The sequence below is a fragment of the Symphalangus syndactylus genome, chromosome 16 (genome assembly GCF_028878055.3).
Source record: "Symphalangus syndactylus isolate Jambi chromosome 16, NHGRI_mSymSyn1-v2.1_pri, whole genome shotgun sequence".
NCBI lineage: Eukaryota > Metazoa > Chordata > Mammalia > Primates > Hylobatidae > Symphalangus > Symphalangus syndactylus.
The window spans coordinates 86,001,973-86,023,279 of record NC_072438.2 but is presented as its reverse complement, the minus strand read 5'-3'; the positions used below and the strand labels follow the sequence as shown (position 1 = coordinate 86,023,279).

Sequence of the window (21,307 nt, the reverse complement as noted above, 5' to 3'; positions counted from 1 at the left end):
ATAACCCTGCAGACTCACAAACTCACAAGATGCAGGAATAGTCAGGACAGACGCTCTACGGTGTCAGATCCGCAAGGTGACCCTGTGATCCGTCACACTGAAGAGCAAATGCTAAGTCTCCTTAATTTTGTGCTATGTCTCCTCAGCACTCCAGCATGGAAACCTGAAGTCCAGGAAGTTACAGACAACTTGCCCCAGCCAATGAAGGCCTCCAACCTCTTCTAATCTCAGTCAAAAGTTAAAGCTCCTTAGGAGCAAATGTTTTTAAGAAGTTCAATGTCTCCATTCAACAGAACTGAGGTTGCACTGCATTACAAATGATACTAACTGTTCTCTGTACCCTAGTCTCTTATTCTGCAAAGTATGGATGATGGTAATAATTAATGTCTACCTTGCAGGATTCAAGAGAATCAAAAGAGTTAGTATTTATGAAGCATTTAGAATACTTCCTGAAATACTTAGGTATGAAACATTTAGAATAGTAGCCTGAAATATAATTGCGATTACTCTTCCACCAAGCTAATAGTAAGTTCTGTGTAAGTTAGTACCTCTTCCATTGAATTCTTCAATATTAAGATCTTTAAAATCCCCCAATGCCATAGCACTATCAGTTGCTTAAACAGCCATCAGTTACTGCTCCCTGCCCTTTTGGTCCTTATGCAAATACAAACGATTCACTTTCAAAGCTCAGAAGCTTCCAGAGGGTAGGCTTTCAGCTTCATGCAGCTGTATAATTTACACACGCTACCGGTGACAGTAACAGCCTGAGACAGATGACAACGGGTCTGTCTAGTGGCACTGGAGGCTGGAAATCCTGAACCCTGTGCTGTACTTGAACACATCTGCCCAGGGAAAGATTCCCCAAGGGACAAGTACATCAATCTCATATGACTCTTGGTTCTTCAACCATCCTAACAGAAAGTCAATTAAAATTTTTCAAGGCCAGTATGGTAAACAGTGCTCTGTGTGATGCTCACACCTGTGCATGAGGGAGCAGGATGTGGGTAACATGAAGTCGACAGTGCAGACTCACCTGGCATCTTCTGGGGACTCTGCAATCAGGTGGAAAGTCCTATCGACCATAATGATGTCGATCCCATTCTCCTTGGTGGTGTTATCTATGATCTCTCTGCAAAGGAGCAAAAGCAACAAACACACATCAGGAACACCAAATTCTGAAGAACTGAGGAAAGCAATTAATGAAGCGAATGACTAGAGTTGGGAACTGTCTGTTACTGAAGAAACGGTGCACAGTTGTCTCTCCACATCTGCGAGTTCAGGATTTGTGGGTTCTGCACCTGTGGATTCAACCGGCAGCAGATCAAAAATAAAAATACAATTTAAAAAGTAATAATACTACAAATTAAAAAACAATACAGTGCAACTACTATTTACAATGCATTTGCATCATACTAGTTATTGTAAGTAATCTAGAGACGATTTGAAGTATGTGGGAGAATATGCATAGGTTACATGCAATGACTATATCATTTTATAGCAGGAACTCGAGCATCTGGGGATTTTGGTGGCTGCAGTGGGGTGGGGAGTGGGGTGGTGGTTCTGGAACCCATCACCAAAAGACATGGAGGGACCTACAATGGCTTTCCTTTTAGCAATGATGAAGACTCCCTCTAGGGGGAGACAGGCTCCTCTCTGCTGCCCAGGGAGGAGGCTGCTGGTGTGGCCAGGGATAGCAGGGTTCCCCTGACTTCTCTAGGGGAGAGGCTATCTCCCCTCACACTGGTCCGCCCAATGCCCATCCCTGCTCAGGCCCCAGACAGGCCTGGGGCAGCAGCCCCCACTCCTGCCTGCAACTTCCTTTGGATCCTTTCTCAAATCTACAAAACCAACCTTGGCCTGGTGTGAGCTCTTTCCCTAATTCATCACAGCTCTCTCCCAGCTTAAGGCCAGGGCATCTGCGTCTGAATTCTGCTTGAGATGTGCACATTATTTCCATGAGGGGTGCTGGGAGTGAGGCACGGGATTTGGGTGTGTCTGGTCTCAATACCATCTTGATCTCATCTGCAACCCTCCCTAAACAACACTAGAGAAATAAAATTGGCCAACCAGGTTAACAAAATCAGGGTAAACAGCAGCAGATGTTAGGATCAGACCAGAGATAGTAACATGTTTGATGAAGAAGGGTTTGGGGCATAAAGCCAGCTTGCTCTGATAACTAAAGAAGTGCAAATGTGCGGCCGGGCGCGGTGGCTCACGCCTATAATCTCAGCACTTTGGGAGGCTGAGGCGGGCGGATCATGAGGTCTGGAGATCGACACCATCCTGGCTAACACGGTGAAACTCCATCCCTACTAAAAATACAAAAAATTGGCTGGGCGAGGTGGCAGGCGCCTGTACTCCCAGCTACTCGGGAGGATGAGGCAGGAGAATGGCGTGAACCCAGGAGGTGGAGCTTGCAGTGAGCTGAGATCACGCCACTGCACTCCAGCCTAGGGGAAAGAGTGAGACTCCGTCTCAAAAAAAAAAAAAAAAAAGTACAAATGTTCACAATAAAACATGTATTTTACAGCAACAAAACTAAAATAGTCTGGTTAGAAAATAAGTATTATCTGACCTCATAGCTAGAATCACTGAGATGAAATATTTTTAAAAAAATCAAGATCAGGGCTGGGCGTGGTGGCTCACGCCTATAATCCCAGCACTTTGGGAGGATGAAGCAGGAGGATCACTTCAGGTCAGGAGTTTGAGACCACCCTGGCCAATATGGTGAAATCCCATCTCTACTAAAAATACAAAAATTAGCCAGGCGTGGTAGTGCGCACCTGTAGTCCCAGCTACTCGGGAGGCTGAGGCAGGAGAATCGCTTGAACCCGGGAGGCAGAGGTTGCAGTGAGCCAACATGGTGCCACTGCACTCCAGCCTTGGTGACAGAGCAAGACTCTGTCTCAAAAAAAAAAAAAAAAATCAAGAAAAAAAAAAAATCAAGATCAGAACTACTGCTGATATCACAAGAGGACAACCAGCTACTCTAAGCCTTCTTAACAGAAATCAATACCAACACAAGTGAAGCACTCATAAACAGAAAGAAAACCTGAACTCGATCACTCTCTAGGTCTAATGACCAATTCACAAGAAAGAAATGAGAAAGAGAAACATGTTCAAACACGTGCCCATATAGGGTTGGTGAAATCTAGAAACCATAGGATAAGCGGGCTAACATGTTCCATTACAAACAGCAAGTGAAAGAAAGGCAGAGGGGGCATCTATACATTAAAAGAGACTTGAGTGATCTAAAAACCAGTGACAACATCTAGACCTCATTTGGATTCTGACTTGAAGAAAGTAACTACAAAACCAACCCAAACCAACAAGAACACTACCACCTCCACTTGGAAACTGCAGGCCAGGCACAGTGGCTCACGCCTGTAATCCCAGCACTTTGGGAGGGTGAGGTGTGTGGATCACCTGAGGTTAGGAGTTCGAGACCAGCCTGGCTAATATGTGAAACCCTGTCTCTACTAAAAATACAAAAATTAGCCAGGCATGGTGGTAGGCACCTGTAATCCCAGCTACTCAGAAGGCTGAGGCAGGAGAATCGCTTGAACCAGGGAGGCAGAGGTTGCAGTAAGCCAAGGTTGTGCCACTGTACTCCAGCCTGGGCAACACAGTGAGACTCGGTCTCAAAAAAATAAAAATAAAAAAATAAGGCCACTGCAGAAACTGAACAATGACTGGGAGTTTGGATAATATTAGGAGCTAACATTTTTTTTAACGTGATAATGGTATTGTGATTATATATTAGAATGTTTAAATGCATACTAAATATTTACAGAAGAAATTATATGATAAGGACTTGCTATAAAAGAAGGTAGTTTGCTGGGGGAGCGAACTGGATAGAACTGTGGATGAAACCCTCTTGGCCATGGGTGGATAGCCACCGAAAGCTCTGGAATAAGTCCGTGTTTTATTATATTCTTCTACCCACTCTTGCCCATGATTGAAGTTTTCCATAATAATAACTCACTGTTCCTGTTCTATAGAAGGTGACAGAAATGGCTGAATAAGGGCTAACATTTCCATAACTCAGTATAATTCTGATGAAGCACCTGAGAATACCGCTTTTATTAAGCAGCATACAGAGTGAGTTGCAAAGAAACACACATCAATGTACTCTGGTGAAATTCAATACTGTGCTTCTCTCTCTCACAGCTTCTTGGTGCTTGGGGCCCCTTCTATGGGATAATTAAAGAGAAACATCACGGCCGTAATCTCAGCACTTGGGAGACCAAGGCAGGCGGATGGCTTTGAGCCCATGAGTTTGAGACCAGCCTGGGCAACATGGCGAAACCCCGTCTCTGCTAATAATACAAAAAATTAGCCTGGCATGGTGGCACACACCTATAGTCCCAACTACTCGGAAGGCTGAGGTGGGAGGATCACCTGAGCCCAGGAAGTTGAGGCTGCAGTGAGCCAAGATCGTGTCACTGCACTCCAGCCTGGGCAACGGGAGTGAGACCCTGTCAATCAATCAATCGATCTATAGACAGATGAGGAACAGCATGGTGTGTGAGGCTGAGAGAAGATGGCAGAGGCAACAGAGCCATGCCTTGCTGTGAACCCTTGAAGGATTCAGACCCAGGATTCTCACAAGCACACTCCCGCACCTCATGAACTCCAAATGGACAGCCTGGAAATGTCCAATATTCTGCCGTCTGCAGAGACATGAGATTTCCCTTACAATCAAATACATAAAAGATTTTACTCTCCTCATTTAACTTTCCACTTTACAATGAATACTTTTCTGAAGTGCTGATGCTGGCTGATAGTAGAAACATTTTACTTTTAAGGCTCCTGACTTCAGGCATTAATTTTAGATCCCTCAAAGATTATTTTACTACTTTTCTAAATATTTGAGGTCACTCAGTTTTGAGTGGAGTATGGCTACAGGTTATCCCCAAATATGTTTTCAGGCTTAGTATCTAGTTGCCCCAGAAAACCAGCTGCCTGTAACTCCCAACAATTTTCTGGAAACATTACTTAGTCTTTTAACAAAAATAATAGGCCCTCAATAGTCCAAAGCTTTGGTTCTATAAGGGTGTGGCAGAAAAAGGGGCATGTTGGATTTGAAGACCAGCCCTGTTCCTCTCATTGCTGGGAATGGGGATGGCCAGTATAACCAACACCGGTGTAACAGAAGACAAGTGATTCATTTCAGAAAACTCCTCCAGTCTGTCTGCTTTTAATTTAGCTAATTTATCTGCTGGCTACAGCTGGAGTAAGGAATTGAAAGTGATACATTAACCCATAAAAAGACTCAGCCACTTGTTCCAAATTCACACCATTCTTCCTCCACACATACAATTCCATTTCCACTGGGCAACTTCCAGGTCCAACTGGCTGGCCATCTTCCAAATGACAGCCACATGTCTGAGTGTAATCACAAAAAGCAAAATACTCACAGATTAAGTCTTGCTTCCCAGTTTCCCAGTAATTTAACCCACTGAACTGAATTATCAGGACACCTACTACAGGATACTGCCGCTGCAAGGAACTTGCACAGCGTGGCTCGGTGACCACCAGCGTAAAACATCGAGCAACGCATCGGGCCACAGCCAGGCTTAGCAACCTACTTTGCCGTTCGCACTTCCACGGTGCCCTTGAGCTTCTCCTCGCTGTCGTTTTCAAAGTACATCAGCTTGGACTGGCGGAGGACAAACCAGCGCTTCTTCCAATTTCTCCTGGACAGCGTGGAGGAGCCCCCACCTTTTTTGTGGAGCCAGCCTTGCTTGAGGGCCTCCTGCTTGGAGCGGAACCACAAGAAGGTTTCATCCTTGAGGACGCACCAGCGGCGTTTCCAAGAGTTCATCAGGCCACCTGTTCCCGCAAGATTGGGTAGAGAGGGGTGAAAGAAAAGTCAGTCAAATTGGATGACAACAACATGCATAGCAGGTGTTAAGGTCTAGCCGAGCTTAGACTCTGCCCCAGCTGCAGGACTGCAGAGACCCCTGAGCGAGGAGCGGCACTGCTAGCTCACGTCTGGGGGCACCACACAGATGTCACACCAGCTGGGCTGGATTACACAAGAATCCTTCCACCCAAAGGAGTTCCTGCTCACTGAGCTGAGAAAGCTTTGAAAGGAGCCAATAGAAAAGCAAGTAATGAACTGACACTCTAACCCAGGAGTGAGTCAAAAGCCAAGGGTGAGAACCATGTCCCTATGTATGGATCAGGCTTATCCCAAAATGCACCAGAGAGGGAAAATTATTTTAACATGGTGTCAAAGTTTACTAGTTTCTTTACCCGTTTTTTGGGCCAGAAGAGGTGGCTCATGTCTGTAATCCCAGCACTTTGGGAGGCCGAGGCGGGTGGATCACTTGAGGTCAGGAGTTCTAGACCAGCCTGGCCAACATGATAAAACCCCATCTCTACTAAAAATACAAAAATTAGCCGGGTGTGGTGGTGCGTGCCTGTAATCCCAGCTACTTGGGAGGCTGGGGCAGGACAATCACTTGAACCCAGGAGGAGGAGGTTGCAGTGAGCCGAGATTGTACCACTAGACTCCAGCCTGGATAACAGAGTGAGACTCCGTCTCAAAAAATAAACAAAGTTTACCTATTTCCTTCCATATTTGGTCAATGTGCGAATAAGAATTTTTTTATCAGTGATTCCAGGACTGACTGATAAAGTCTAACTTACATAGGTAAAGACAATATGGCTTTTTGAAGAAAAACATCTTTTCAAAGAAAAGCATCATCTGAAAATGGTTTACAGCTATAAGACTGAGACTATGAAAAAAAAAAGAAAGCAAGAGTACAAACTACACTAAGATTTGAACTTAAATATACACATGTTATCTTTCATAAGATAAAAAAATCTTGCTATGCTCTTCCGGGAGGATAATTTTGTATTCCAGATTCCCCAACCCGCTCAAGACCAACCTCTTACACACATCTGTTATTATAAGACTGTCCACACATTATTTTCTTTTGACCAACCAGTAATGAAAATAAGGGTCATTTAAACATGGGATATTTAAAGTAAGTATAATCCTATCCTTTTATGAATTCAGTGTCTGAAAACCAGACAGTGCATTTGCTTCACAGAACTTTCTAGACTCCTCTCCCTCCTTTTGTCCAAGAGGCCCCTGCTCATCTAGCTGAGACATCTTTGGTAATTGTGCCAAGCTGCAGAGCTGTGTCCTAACATACGGCAAACTTGCCAAGGGCTACCAGAATGAAACAATATTAGTTTTTTGATTTGTGATTTTAATCTGGGTTTCTCAAAACAAGCCTGGAGGAAAATTGTGCAAAGTTATTCTATTATCTTGTTGTTGTTAAATGATAAAGCTTATTCACAGTTGTTTCGAAGATTAGAACAGTCATCACAACAGCCCTCACCATTAGTTTATTTAATATGTTGTTCTGTTATCGATAGCACTCACTCTTGGCCCTCCCTTTGCAATTCCAGGCCCTCTCTTGATAATTCATCATTTAGAGATCTACTTAATGCAGTAATTTCCTAATTGCAAACACCTTTAGTAGGTTATTTGGTTGTAAAAACTTATTTATGCCCATGAAATATAAACTGGTGATTAGATTTTCTTTTTCATTCATTAGTTGCTCTGAAACTTTTTGGCTCTGCTTTAAAGTTTTATTAAATATTAAATGATGCTGCATCTACACAATAGCTTTATTAAGAGATGCCGAAAACTCACCCACTTAACTTCTTTGATCCTGATTTTAATACTTTGAATGTGTCTTTACTTTTTTCCTACTCTTACTGGTTTTAATCCAGTAACTGTATAATAAATCAATGCTGCCGGGCGTGATGTTTCACACCTGTAATCCCAGCACTTTGGGAGGCCGAGGCAGGCAGATGGATCACGAAGGTCAAGAGATCGAGACCATCCTGGCCAACATGGCGAAACCCCGTCTCTACTCAAAATACAAAAATTAGGTGTGGTGGCACGCGCCTGTAATCCCAGCTACTCAGGTGGCTGAGCCAGAAGAATGGCACGAACCCGGGAGGCAGCAGTTGTGGTGAGCCGAGATCGTGCCACTGCACTCCAGCCTGGGTGACAGAGCGAGACTCTGTCTCAAAAAAAAAAAAAAAAAATCAATGCCATACATTAAAAATAAGAGGAATATTGAAGAGAATTTTCAAATTAACTTTGGAATTAAAAATTGAGGAATGGGAATTATATAATAGTAAAAACAGTTAAGTTGATTTCTAACTGAGAAAATCTTAAGATGCTATGATTAAATACTTATTGGATCATTAGGTTCTGATTCGCAATGACATTTTTTCCTTTGTCAGGTGTTCCAGTGCTGGCTACATCACCCTCGATGTTTTTCATTCCAACAGTCCTACTAAAAGTCTCCCCTAAACCAAACCTTCTAGGGGTTTCATGAGCACTGTGGGGCTCCAAAGCTGAGGATGGCAGAACTCTGAAAGGCAAATGACTGATAGTCGTCACTAGACCCATGTTTTCTAAGAGGAGCAGGTGAAGCAAAAAAGGAATCCAGCAAACAAAGCCACAAGTGAAGAAAACAGAAAAAAAAACTTGAAGACAACAAAAGAAAAGACATGGAAAAAAAGCATAAAGAAGCTAATGGAAAAGAGAAGCACAGAAAGAAAGAAGGGAAAACGGAATAAAGGGGTTTTCATGGCTGGGCGCGGTGGCTCACTCCTGTAATCCCAGCACTTTGGGAGGCCAAGGCAGGCAGATCACAAGGTCAGGAGTTCGAGACCAGCCTGGCCGACACGGTGAAACCCCGTCTCTACTAAAAATACAAAAATTAGCTGGGCATTGGCGCGTGCCTGTAATCCCAGCTACTCAGGAGGCTGAGGCAGGAGAATCACTTGAACCCGGGGGCAGAGGCTGCAGTGAGCCAAGACTGTGCCATTGCACTCCAGCCTGGGCAAGAGAGCAAGATCCTGTCTCAAAAAAAAAAAAAAGGTTTTCATGGTGGTGAAGACAAAAAAAAGAAAATGTAAATGTAAATGAAGAAAGACAGCAGTAAAAAGGAAAGTGAAGAAAAGGGAAGGAGAAGAAAAATTTAAAAATCAAAGATGGGATAAAGCAGGAAGAGGAGACCTGGGGAGAAGATTCTCATATCCCTGCCCATCCCCACGTTCTTGACTCCCTCCCCTCTCCAGTCTAGGTCCATGCAAGAAACAGGATGGTCCCTTTTTTTTAACCATCCACGTAAAACTCCTGCCCAAAACTGGTGATGATTATGGTTTCTTATTATCCCTGTCACTGAGTTACGAGTCACAGTCAAGAACAGGAACAAAGCATAAATACAAGGTCCCAATTAATTAAATAATTTTCTGGCCAGGCATGGTGGCTCATGCCTGCAATTCCTGCACTTTGGGAGGCCAAGGTGGGAGGACTGCTTGAGGCCATGAGTTGGAGACCAGCCTGGGCAACGTAGTGAGATTCCATCTCTATAAAAAATTAGCCTGGCATGATGGTGTGCACCTGCAGTCCTAGCTTCTATGAAGGCTGCGGCAGGAAGATGGCTTGAACCTGAGTTCGAGGCTGCAGTGAGCCATGACCACACCACTGCCCTCTAGCTTGGGTAACACAGCAAAACCCTGTCTTAAATAAATACCTAAATAAATAGATAAATAGTAAATAATTTTCCAAAAGGAGTATGCGTCAAGGCCCCTGAGTGTTAAGGTTCCGCAAAGTATATTCAAAGGTTAATAACAATCAAAGCATCCAATGCAAATGCTCATCATGAAGTAGGTATGGTGAGCAGTTCAAGCGAGCAGTGGGCCTCAGTGAGATCTTCACTTTTCCCCATGTATAGCACATCCTTCTAGGCTCTCTAGTATCCCTGGCAGGAGAGAACATGCAGTTTATCATGAGAATGGGTCTTGACCAATTCCAGCAGTAGCAGCAACACACACATTGGTTTGTATGTCTGTATATGTGAGAGAGAGCAATGAGACTCAGATAGAGAGGGAGACAGTGAAAGAGAAAGTGGGAGAGAGAGGGAGAGAAAATAGAAGAAGGATGAAGAAAGAGTTAAGAAAGGAAAACGAGACGGAGAGACAGAGGGGAGGAGGACTGATAATGCAGGCGGTGGTTGCAAATGCTTTGTCCTGCCACTCTGCACCAAACCAGGGGAGTCACGACTGTGTTCATGCTGGTAGGACCACATCACCCATGTCACACCAACATAACAAGGCGTCCCTTCATTCATCTAAGTGGCCCAACACCGAGGTAAGGGTAGGTAGAATGACTTTCCCAGTCCCCATCCATCAGCCCAGATACAATAACACCTCCGCTATTTCCCACCCCCATCCATCAGCCCGGATAAAATAACACCTCGCTCTTCCCCTAACCCAGACTCCATGGCGGCTGCAGTCATACCTTTCATGTACAGAAAGCTGTGGAAATACGGCAGAGTGACACAGCTGTATACAGAGTCACGCCGGTACGAAAGCTCATCGTCTGTATCAAACCTGGAATCAAAGTCCTCTTCACTATCTTCAAACTGGACCGAGAGAGAGAGAAGCCAATGATGAGGGAAAAGGCCACAAAGCAAGCCACAAAGACACCCAGCATGTATCATCATTGAAAAAATACAAAAATACAGCTACTCGAGAGGCTGAGGCAGGAGAATCACTCAAACCCAGGAGGCAGTGACTGCACTGAGCAGAGATCGCGTCACTACACTCCAGCCTGGGCGACAGAGCAAGACTCCGTCTCAAAAAAAAAAAAGGAAAAAGGAAAAAGAAAAAAAACAACAGACACAGAAGCAATACGCCTAATTTACAGTAGCACACAAATAATTCAGAATTAAAAATACCAACTTTTAAGGTCAAATGGTCAGCTGAATTGATACATGAAAGATAAGATATACTTGAATCCAAAGGCTATCTGCCCTAAAACTAACAATGCTTTTTAAGGCTATAATTTTAATCAAACCATGCAAGAGTTAACCCCCTCTGAATTACTATGTTAAATATATTTTCAAATCTTTGAAAGTCAAGAGAACATTCAATGCACGACCAAAGAGACAAAATAAAAGTAAACTACAGATAAATCCAGAAACTGAAAAGAGTGCATTTAAGCCCTGCAGCTTCCTCCTTTACAGCCACTATAAGAAATAACATCGTGTGGTTTGGATTGTGAAGTTAGTGCAAGGAAACTTTGCCAATTCACCCCTGGCAAGTCTTGTTCCAGTTTAGGGTGTGTCTTCATTTCCTAACGCAGCACGGCAAAGCTAAAAGTTCCATTCAAATTGTAAAAAATGAGAAGGAAGAAATAAAATAAAATAAACAAAAGTTCCATTTAAAAAGCCAGTTTTCGGCCGGGCATGGTGGCTCACGCCTGTAATCCCAGCACTTTGGGGGTCCGAGGCAGGTGGATCACCTGAGGTCAGGAGTTCCAGACCAGCCTGGCCAACATGGTAAAACCCCATCTCTACTAAAAATACAAAAATTAGACGGGTGTGCTGGCGGACATCTGTAATCCCAGCTATTCAGGAGGCTGAGGCAGCAGAATAGCTTGAACCCGGGAGGTGGGGACTGCAGTGAGCCGAGATCCTGCCAATGTACTCCAGCCTGGGTGACAGAGAAGACTCCACCTCAAAAACAGCAACAACAACAATAAATAAATAAATAGCCAGTTTTCTCAAGTCGTGGGCACAGTTCAACTCTGGGCTTTGTGCTAAAACTGAAACAGGCACATCAAAGTTCTACTTATGAATGCAATTGGCTTATGGAATAAGAAAAAGGTTTAAGATGATCTCTAAGAGCACGACTCTGCAATCTTTGCACAGATATCCTGTGGGTATCTTCATTCAACTTGAGGATGCAACAGGGGTGGGTGTGACCGGCCACCCATTTCACTGGGACATGCCAGGCAGGTACTCACCGAGGACTGTGCCCCCTCAGAGCTGAACCGGTAGGCACCCGAGCTGTTGTAGGTCCCCACAGAGCAGCGGTAGTCGGGGGACCACTGGCTGCCGTAGGAGTTGGAGAAGGTCACGCTGCTGCCGGAAGTGATGGCACCGTCCTCATAGTCATCCTGGTCGTAGTCGTAGTCGCCGTCTGGGGAGGGCAGGTCCCCAGCGTTTTGGGGCATGCAGTAGGTGGACTCGCCGCTTGAGGAGTTGTGTAGGCTCCCAGAGTCCTGCACTGATGGGGCGAGCAGCACCGTGCTGTCCGCGCTGGGGCTGGTGGGCACCACTGTGTCGTTCATGTATGGGTCCTCCTCCGAAGAGTCGTCGCTGGTCCGGATGCCACTCGTTCGCTGGTCTGAGTGGCCGTGCTCGCTGGGGTTGGGGGAGTCCTTGAAGGCGTCGTCGTCGGCTTCGAAGCCCTCGTCGACCTCCTCCTCTGGGTAGGGCTGGCTGAAGTTGAAGTTGGGCTTCTCCTCGCATGCACTCTCAGCCAGCTCGCTGGAAAATTCACTTCCCACCGACAGGGACCGCTCGATATTCCGGACACACTCGTCGATCTCGTCGAAATTGAGGGACTCGAGGAACTCCTGGGCCGCCCTGCACGCTTCCTCCTCTAGCCTGCGGAGCTCCTGGTCCCGCCGCTCCTGCAGCTTCTGCAGGGAAGCCTCAGTCAGCGACAGCTCCTGCTGCTCCTTCATGCGCTGCAGGTCTTCGATTTCTTTCTCCAGACGGAGGATCTCTTCCACCTGCTTGTTTTCCTTCTGTTTCTCCAGTTCACGGGTCAGTTCAGCTTCCTTCTGGCTCTTCTGCAAGGCTTCGAGTTCTTGCTGCTTCCTCGTTTCTTCTTCCTGGACAGAAGCAGAAGGGAGATTTCAGAAGGCTTCGGCACAAAAGTCCAAGCATAGCTCCCGCTTTGCAACCAGGATGAAATATGGTCATTATGAGTTGGACTGTGTCCCTATAAAGTCTATAGGTTGAAGTCCTAACCCCCAATGCTGCAGAATGTGACTGCATTTGGAGATACGGCTTTTAAAGGGGTGATTCAGTTAAAATGAGTTCACTAGGGCGGGCCCTAATCCAAGATGACTGGTGTCCTTTTGGGAACAGGAGTCTAGGTCACACAGAGAAAAAGGGCTGTGTGAGGACACACTGAAAGACGGCCACCTGCAAGCCAAGGGGAGGGGCCTCAGAAAACATCAAACTTAAGGATACCTTGATCTTGCAGTTCTGGCCTCCAGAGCTGGGAGAAAAATCAATTTCCACTGTTCGATCCACCGGTCTGTGGTATTTGGCTGTGGTGGGCCTAGCAAACTAACACGCTGGTTATACTGATTTAGAGAAATTATACCCTTGTGATGCACACTCAAACCTCAGCCATTCGCTACGCTTTACCCAATTGTAATGGGTCAGAAATTGCATCATAAACACATCCTCTTAAACTGTTCTTGCTGTTATCTTTCTACTTTAATGCAGTTTTGAATCCTAGAATCCAAGCATTAGAAGTGGGAAGCAGAAACACGAGAGGCTAAGTCGTCACTGCACTCATTACCTGCTGTGCGCGGAGCTCGGCTTCTCTTCGCGCTCTCTCTCTTTCTCTAAAAATAGTAAAGAAAAAGTGAAAATCAACAACAATAACCCTAGAATCACTTTTCAGAGATCTACCTTTTTCAAACAGCTTTGCCAAAGACAGAAAGCATGAAAGACAGAGCCCCTTCCTCTGGCCGTGGATTTATTCTGTATGAATAAAAATATTCATAGAACTGGGTCTTTAATGCTGCCAAGGAATTTTATATTCTAGCCACCAAGAGTTACTGTTTCAAATTGTAGGTTCTGGGGCATCTGCTGGGATTTCTGGCTGCACAGACAGATACCGAGCATAGCACTCAAAATGGATCCTTTTGTTTCATCCCAGCAAGAAAAGTACTGTACCTTTCTTCTTCCTCCCGTTTCTTCTTTTCTTCCTCTTCCTGTTTCTTCTTTTCTTCTTGCTCCCTTTTCTCTGCCAGCAATTGTCTGTAAACTCTACGAGCAATCTGACCTCTGAGTTGCTTCTGGAAAACTATGGCTGCCTTTTTCAGGTGCAAAAATCTCCTCCTCAGAAGGAATGCTCTGTAATTCTTCTGTATTATCACCACACAATAAAGGACCTTTCTGTATTGTTTTCTGAAAATGAAAGAAAACAACAGAATTGGCATTGAAGTAATGAGGCTTTGAGCTATTCAAATGAGCTCACATCAAGGCTACAAGACAAAAGAGGACCCCGTTTTAGAATGATAGTCTCATTATGGAAACTGGAGAGAACAAGGAGGCCCCTTTGGTCAAAACAAAACAGAAGAAAAACAAAGAAATAATAACAAACAAAACTAAAGTAAGAAGCCTATCACTATCTTGGCTAAATAAACACATAACCCCTCATGTTGGCTTTAAGTAGTCTTGGCAGAAAGTTGGGTAAATAGTTCCCAAAGAGATCTGATATATTCTCCTGTTCATATGAAAAAAATCATCACAGCAGGACAGCTTTGTACTTCAGAAAATGTAACACGTAGCGTTTCAGGGGCATAGTGGAGGGAACTAAAATGCACATGAAGAGAAGTTGCCTCAGGCCAGGTGCGGTGGTTCACGCCTGTAATCCCAGCACTTTGCGAGGCTGAGGCAGGCGGATGGATCACGAAGGTCAAGAGATCGAGACCATCCTGGCCAACATGGTGAAACCGTGTCTCTACTTAAAAAAAAAAAAAAAAAAAGGCCGAGCGTGGTGGCTCACGCCTGTAATCCCAGCACTTTGGGAGGCCGAGGCAGGCGGATGGATCACGAAGGTCAAGAGATCGAGACCATCCTGGCCAACATGGTGAAATCCCGTCTCTACTAAAAATACAAAAATTAGCCAGGCGTGGTGGCACGCACCTATAGTCTCAGCTACTTGGGAGGCTGAGGCAGGAGAATCACTTGAACTTGGGAGGCGGAGGTTGCAATGGGCCGAGATCGCGCCATTGCACTCCAGCCAGACGACCGAGTGAGACTCTGTCTCAAAAAAAAAAAAGAAGTCACCTCATTCCTCAAACAGCTGGAGGATGGGTCTCTATAGCCAAAATGGTAACACCAAGGTGAATAGCCAGGCCGCTGTGGCTTCAAGAACTGATGCAGAGGAAGTAGGTAAACAATTTAAATATCAGTAGAAGGCTGGACACGGTGGCTCACACCTGTAATCCGAGCACTTTGTCAGCCGGGAGGATCCCATGAGCCCAGGAGTTTGAGACCCTCCTTGGAAACATGAAGTGACCCATCTCTAAACAAAATTTTTTTTTAAATTAGCCAGGCATGGTGGTGTGTGTCTGTAGTCCCAACTACTTGGGAGTCTGAGGTGGGAGAATTGCTTGAGCCCAGGAGGTCAAGGCTGCAATGAGCCATGATCGTGCCACCACACTCTAGCCTCAGAGACAGAGTGAGACCCTGTCTCAAATAAATAAATAGATCTCAGTAGAGTTCCCTGATGTCACTGTTCTTTCTACCTGAGATGTCAAAAAGTGCAGAGCTCCCTTTCCTACCTGCTGCCACTCCCGAGTGCAGTGGCTGCTTACGAGGCCTGACCTGAGGCTTCCCTCAATTTGAAAACCTCAGGCCACTCCACTGGAACACACTGGGAAGGAAGAACCCCCTCATGGAGCTTACTGCCTTCTCCCCTCAGCGTGGGGTTCTTACCGTGCCAAGAAGCCCAAGACATGGGCCCGAATCACCATGGCTGCGTGGGTTACTTCCTCTTCCCTCCGCTTCTCCAGTTTCTGTTCCAAGGATTCTCGAAGAAAGACCTGCTCAGGATGGGGTCACATGTCAGAAGCAAAGAACATGGCCAGCAGAAGGAAGGCATTTCTGAGTCAAATATATCTTCAGTAGTTAAGGCTTTTTTCTCTAAGTTTGATCCACCACATGGCCATGCTTTCTAGAATAGTGCTTTTTAAAGGTTCCACCTGTCATGGGCTAAAACAGTTGCAAAATCCAATAAAGATATATTACAAGGAAAAACAAAAATGCTGCATAAAAATACAAGTCCTTTTTATGGTTATTGTTACTAAATTCAACAGGCATAAGATGACTACCAAATTGCTATCTAAGCTTCTCAACACTTAACACATCATGGGCTGGGACGAATAGTTCATGGACCAGCACTGGTCACTACACTGAGTCTACATAATATGATTCAGAGACGCAGAAAGCGGAGGAAGGAAAGGATGAAGGAAGGGAAGCCAAGAAATTTCTAAAACGTTATTTTGCCTTTATGTGGAAATCCTCTCTGTGTGCCTGCTCTGTGATTACAATCAGAGTATCTTGGCTTCAGAAACTTAAATGCACTCAAAATATTGACGTTAAGAACATAATTCTGAAAACTGAGTTTAAAATGAGAACTGAATTATTTCAGCTGCATCTCAGTTTGACTATCACAAGCACAGCAGTACCAGGACTAAATAAACTGTAGCTGTTTGCTTGTCTATTTCTGAGAATGGGCACTTCCATCCTCTGCTTATCAAATAAGTGTGTCAGGTAATTGGCACTTTGTATCAGAATTCCTAGTTTTTGAAAAGGTATGATAATACCAGGACCTTCTCTTGATAAAGTAGCTTTTAATTTTGCCATTTCAGATTTAATACATGCATAAGAAATTTTGAATGATTCCCTATAACAACCAGTATCAAACATTTTCATGCTTTTTTATTAACAGTCCACATAGATGCATTTTGGTGTCTCCACAGTTTTTTACTTTATGCTTCCATGAGTCATTCTGGCCTAAAATGGTGCATCATGTTCTCCCAATGGCACATCTTTCCAGGTTCTCTGCTCTGTGTCCTCCATGACATTTGGGCAAAAAAGCAAATAAAGAGTCCTACCACCTTATGACTCACAGCCGTACCTATTCCTGCTCTGGGTAAAACTCCATCACAAATCATTCTCCTAGGAAAGCTCTCCATACAATCCTCTCCTTATAATACAATTAATATATTCTGTTGGCCGGGTGCAGTGGCTCATGCCAGTAATCCAGCACTTTGGGAAGCTGAGGCAGGTGGATCACCTGAGGTCAGGAGTTGGAGACCAGCCTGGCCAACACAGGGAAACGCTGCCTTTACTAAAAATACAAAAAATTAGCCAGGCATAGTAGGGGTGCCTGTAATCCCAGATACTTGGGAGGCTGAGGCAGAAGAATTGCTTGAACCTGGGAGGCGGAGGTTGCAGTGAGCCAAGATCATGCTGCTGCACTCCAGCCTGGGCAACATAGTGAGATTCTGTTTCAAAGCAACATATGTACATATATATACACACACGTATATATACACGTATATACACACACACATACATATATACACATTCATATATATACATACTCATATATACACATATATACTCATATATACTTATACATACTCATATATATGAGAATATATATATATATATATTCTGTTGCTGCAGAAGCTACAAGTGTAAAGTTTGTTGGATGTGATCATCATTAAAAGATGTTCAGAAATACAGAATTCCCTGTACATATCAAAACCATGTAGCAAAAGCAGTTTTCATCAAGACTGGACTTTAAGGAAGTATTTCAACCTCTCTTTGAGATTTTTGTTTGGTATTACATATCTTACTCTAATGCTTTTGCTCTTATGAGTGCTTAAAAGGAAAAGTAATAGTCAAACCTTGGGGAAGCGGGGGGGTGGTGACGAAAGAGACAAAAGTGTCAACTCTCATGAGCGACACAGCAATGACGTGAACAAGTGGAAACCTTTGTGAAGGAACAAAGGTCTTCTCCACCATTGGAAGTCGAAAGAATGTCTTGGTTAGAATCAGAATCAGACAAATACTTGCTTTAGTTTTCAGTCCACTAAAAAGACAGCTCTCAAAACAAATAAATAAATATGTTTTTAAAAAGTATTCTTCCACATCTTTATTTACATTCTCCTTCACCAACCTAAAGGGCAAACAAATAGAGAAAATGCTTTTAGGGACCTGTCAGTTTCCTTAAGAACACGAACCCTGAATTAGACAATGACAGAAGGAAAGTGATAGGTTTGGCTGTGTCCCCACTCAAATCTCATCTTGAATTGTAGCTCCCCTAATTCCCATGTGTCATGGGAGGGACCTGGTGGGAGGTAATTGGATCATGGGGGTGGGTCTTTCCCATGCTGTTCTCGTGGTAGTGAATAAGTCTCATGAGATCTGATGGTTTTAAAAAGGGGAGTTGCCCTGCACACGCTTTCTTGCCTGCTGCCATGTAGGACGTGTCTTTACTGTTCCTTCATCTTCTGCCATGATCATGAGGCCTCCCCAGCCATGTGGAACTGTGAGTCCATTAAATCTCTTTCTTTTATAAATTACCCAGTCTCGGGTATGTCTTTATTAGCAGTGTGAGAACACATTAATACAGAAAGTGTTTCTGTGAGCCCTTGTGTCACTTTGCCATGTTCCCAGGACTCAGCCAAGACCAAGTTGGCACAACCTAGTGACTGGGAATGTGGCATCAAAGCAGGCACCAAAGCAGTTGAGCAAAGAGTGGTGCCCACTCAGGCGCTGCTTGGCTGAACTTGACTCCATATCCAACAGGAAGCATTTCACGTGGTTCTTTTTCACCTTTATCTTCTTAGGTAGCTTAAGATCCTGTGGGTTATTCTAGTACACTGTCTTTATAAAAATACCTCCCGCATGCTTCATTGCCATAGAACTGAGGAAGAAAAGTCTGACACTGAAGTCCAGAGGGTCAGAAAAGTAAAAGTCTTGAGTCTTGAGGAATCCTTGAGGCAGTGGGAAAAGCCAAAACCAGGAAGGAGAGGGACCAGCTGCCCACCTCAGTCACCGTAAACACAGCTGTTCAGCAGGGAAATACGCTGCAATCTCCTCCCCGTGGGCTGTGCCATGAAGCATCCGACAGGCCGCCTCAATTCCTAGTAATGCTTCCCCAGTCCTCTAGGTAAGAATGCTTGCCTTACAAGAACAAATATGTTTTAGATAAGCCAGCCAGTTCAGACGTGGGGCCATATCTAATTCGCTGCCTTCAACACTGGCCACACTTGCCTGTTGCGTATGGCAGACATTCCTTTACCAGAAGACCAGAAGTTCATTAGAGGTTTGAGGCTTTAAACAGAAAGACCTTCTGGCCGCAACACACCAAAACACCTGCTATCCAACATATAAATCAAACACTGGTCAAGATCAAAGCTATCAAGAAGGCACAATTCAAATGCTTTGATGTTTGCACTTACTTCCTAACATGTCTGTGGAAAAATAAACTTCCATCCAACTTCTACTCCCAACTTTTCACCAATTAAAACTGAACTCCTCTTTAAAAACTTCTTCTTGAATACTTCCTTGATCATTTCAATCCATAGAGATCTCTCTCCTGAAGAAGCTGTTTCCTTACTCCTTTAAAAAGATTGTACTGCATGATTTAATTCATCCACTGTGTGTGAATATCTTATCTTCCAACATAGGAAACTGAGGACAACGCCCATGTCTCTGTGTCCCCCATGCTACACTACGTCCCAAGCCTGCCTTGGGCCTGATTTCCATAATGTAAATTCTAAGTGAAGTTGGATTAGTACGTGGAGCCCAGAAAAGACTGTTAATGGCTAGCGTGAGTTTTACTGATCTCTAATGTTACTCCACCGTAGAAGGCAGTGAGGCGACTCGTTTATAGAGAAAGCAATTTCTTTTTGTTTTTCAGACAAGGTCTCACTCTGTTGCCCAGGCTGGAGTGCAGTGGCATGATCAGGGCTCACTGCAGTCTTGACCTCCTGGGTTCGAGCAATCCTCCCACTCTAGCCGCGCGAGTAGCTGAGACTACAGGCACATGCCACTACGCCTGGCTAATTTTTCTGAATTTCAGTAGAGAAAAGGTCTCACTATGTTTTCCAGGCTGGTCTCAGACTCCTGGGCTCAAGTGATCCTTCTGCCTCAGCCTCCCAAAGTGCTGGAATTACAAATGTGAGCCACTGTGCCTGGCCTGCAATTTCTTTTTGATTAAACAAAATCAGAGCAGATTATATTGCACTGCCAAGAGCTCCACTTGAGCCATTTTCTTCAGAACGTTTTCCTAAGTAAATAAATGTAGGACATCCTGTGTCACCTCTTACAGTTTTTCAGCACCTCATAGACACTGATTAAGCTCAGCACTGTGTAGAATGAACAATCAGCTCTACATGCTCTACTGGGTGATCGTAGAGAAGCCAACAGCAAGACAACAGGACAGCATATGAAGTCTACATCAGGGCTAAGAAGAGGATGACCTGGGACAACAGAGGAGGGGGCTTACCCCAGCTGTAGGGTGCACTGAGGAATGTCAAAAAAGGAGTCCTTTCAAAGTCTACATCTAAGCCAAGACCTAAAGATGAGTTGGCTACAGGAGTGGAGAGTTAGCTTCCAGGAAGAGAGACCTATCACCTGCGGGGGGCACACCCTCAGGTGGCCTCCAGTGGGTTACAACCCTCTTTAATCTTCCCGAGTGGGGGTGCAATCTGGGACTTGCTTCTAGCCATTAGACTGCAGCAAAGGTGATGGGATGTCACCTCCGTGAGAACATTACATTATATAACACTCCCTCCTACGCTGGAGCATGGGGTTATCCTGCTAGCCTGAAAGAAGTGAGCTGCCAGGTGGTGAGGGGGCCATGTGTCAAGGAACTTCAGGAGCTTCTAGGAGCTGCGAGTGGTTCCCAGCCAACAACGAGAAAGAAAACAGGGACTTCAGTCCTGCAGAAACACAGGGAAATGAATTTTGCCAATGACCAAGTGAGCCTGGAAGATACCCTGAGGTCCAGAAAGGAACAAAGCCCCAAGATACAAGGACTGCAGGCTTGGGGGACCCTGATCAGAGGACCCAGCTCAGCAGTGCCCCAGTTCTGACCCTTAGATACCATGAGATTATCAATGTGTGTTGTTAAAGCCACGAAGTTTGCAGTAATGTATTACAGAGCAATAGCTAGCTCATGTGATTATCTCTGCATGTCATCTCTACCCTATTTTGTGTTTATATCTTAAATCCCTCACCAGTAAAACATTCCCCTAGAGCAGGGAGGTAGGTCCATCATGACTTTCCCTTGCTGAGTGGCCAGGAGGTGAAGCCTAGTACTTGTCATCAATCTCACATTGGTCAAACTGCAAGACATATGTCTTTCTCTCCCCACGCTTTCTCCCTCTTTCCTTTCCTCTTTTTTATAAACCAAAGAAACTCCTAGATTAAAAACAGCATATTATGAGTGGAAGCTTTAAAATACTTCTCTGACACTGCACTGCTGTGTGTAAGGGCAGAAGGAGTGGGAATGAGGATTCATTCTTTGAGGACACATGCGTCCTCAGCTGCCTGCATTTCTGTGTCGAGTCACATTGCTGTCTTTCCCACGTGACAAGTCATTGGAGGTGGGTGGGGAATGAGAGTGGAAGCCAAATGAG

At 44.7% G+C, this 21,307-nt stretch overlaps 1 protein-coding gene across 1 annotated transcript in view; it reads right to left on the bottom strand.

The window, feature by feature from the left end:
• MYO10 (myosin X) overlaps nt 1–21,307 on the bottom strand; it is a 272,480-nt gene that overhangs the window by 25,538 nt on the left and 225,635 nt on the right. Inside the window, exons 22-28 of the mRNA XM_055246103.2 lie at nt 15,582–15,688; nt 13,812–14,045; nt 13,432–13,477; nt 11,855–12,730; nt 10,346–10,469; nt 5,592–5,835; nt 1,034–1,129 (exon numbers count right to left, since the gene is read on the bottom strand). Of these exons, the coding sequence (XP_055102078.1) occupies nt 1,034–1,129; nt 5,592–5,835; nt 10,346–10,469; nt 11,855–12,730; nt 13,432–13,477; nt 13,812–14,045; nt 15,582–15,688 (1,727 nt within the window). The remainder of the gene's footprint in view (nt 1–1,033; nt 1,130–5,591; nt 5,836–10,345; nt 10,470–11,854; nt 12,731–13,431; nt 13,478–13,811; nt 14,046–15,581; nt 15,689–21,307) is intronic.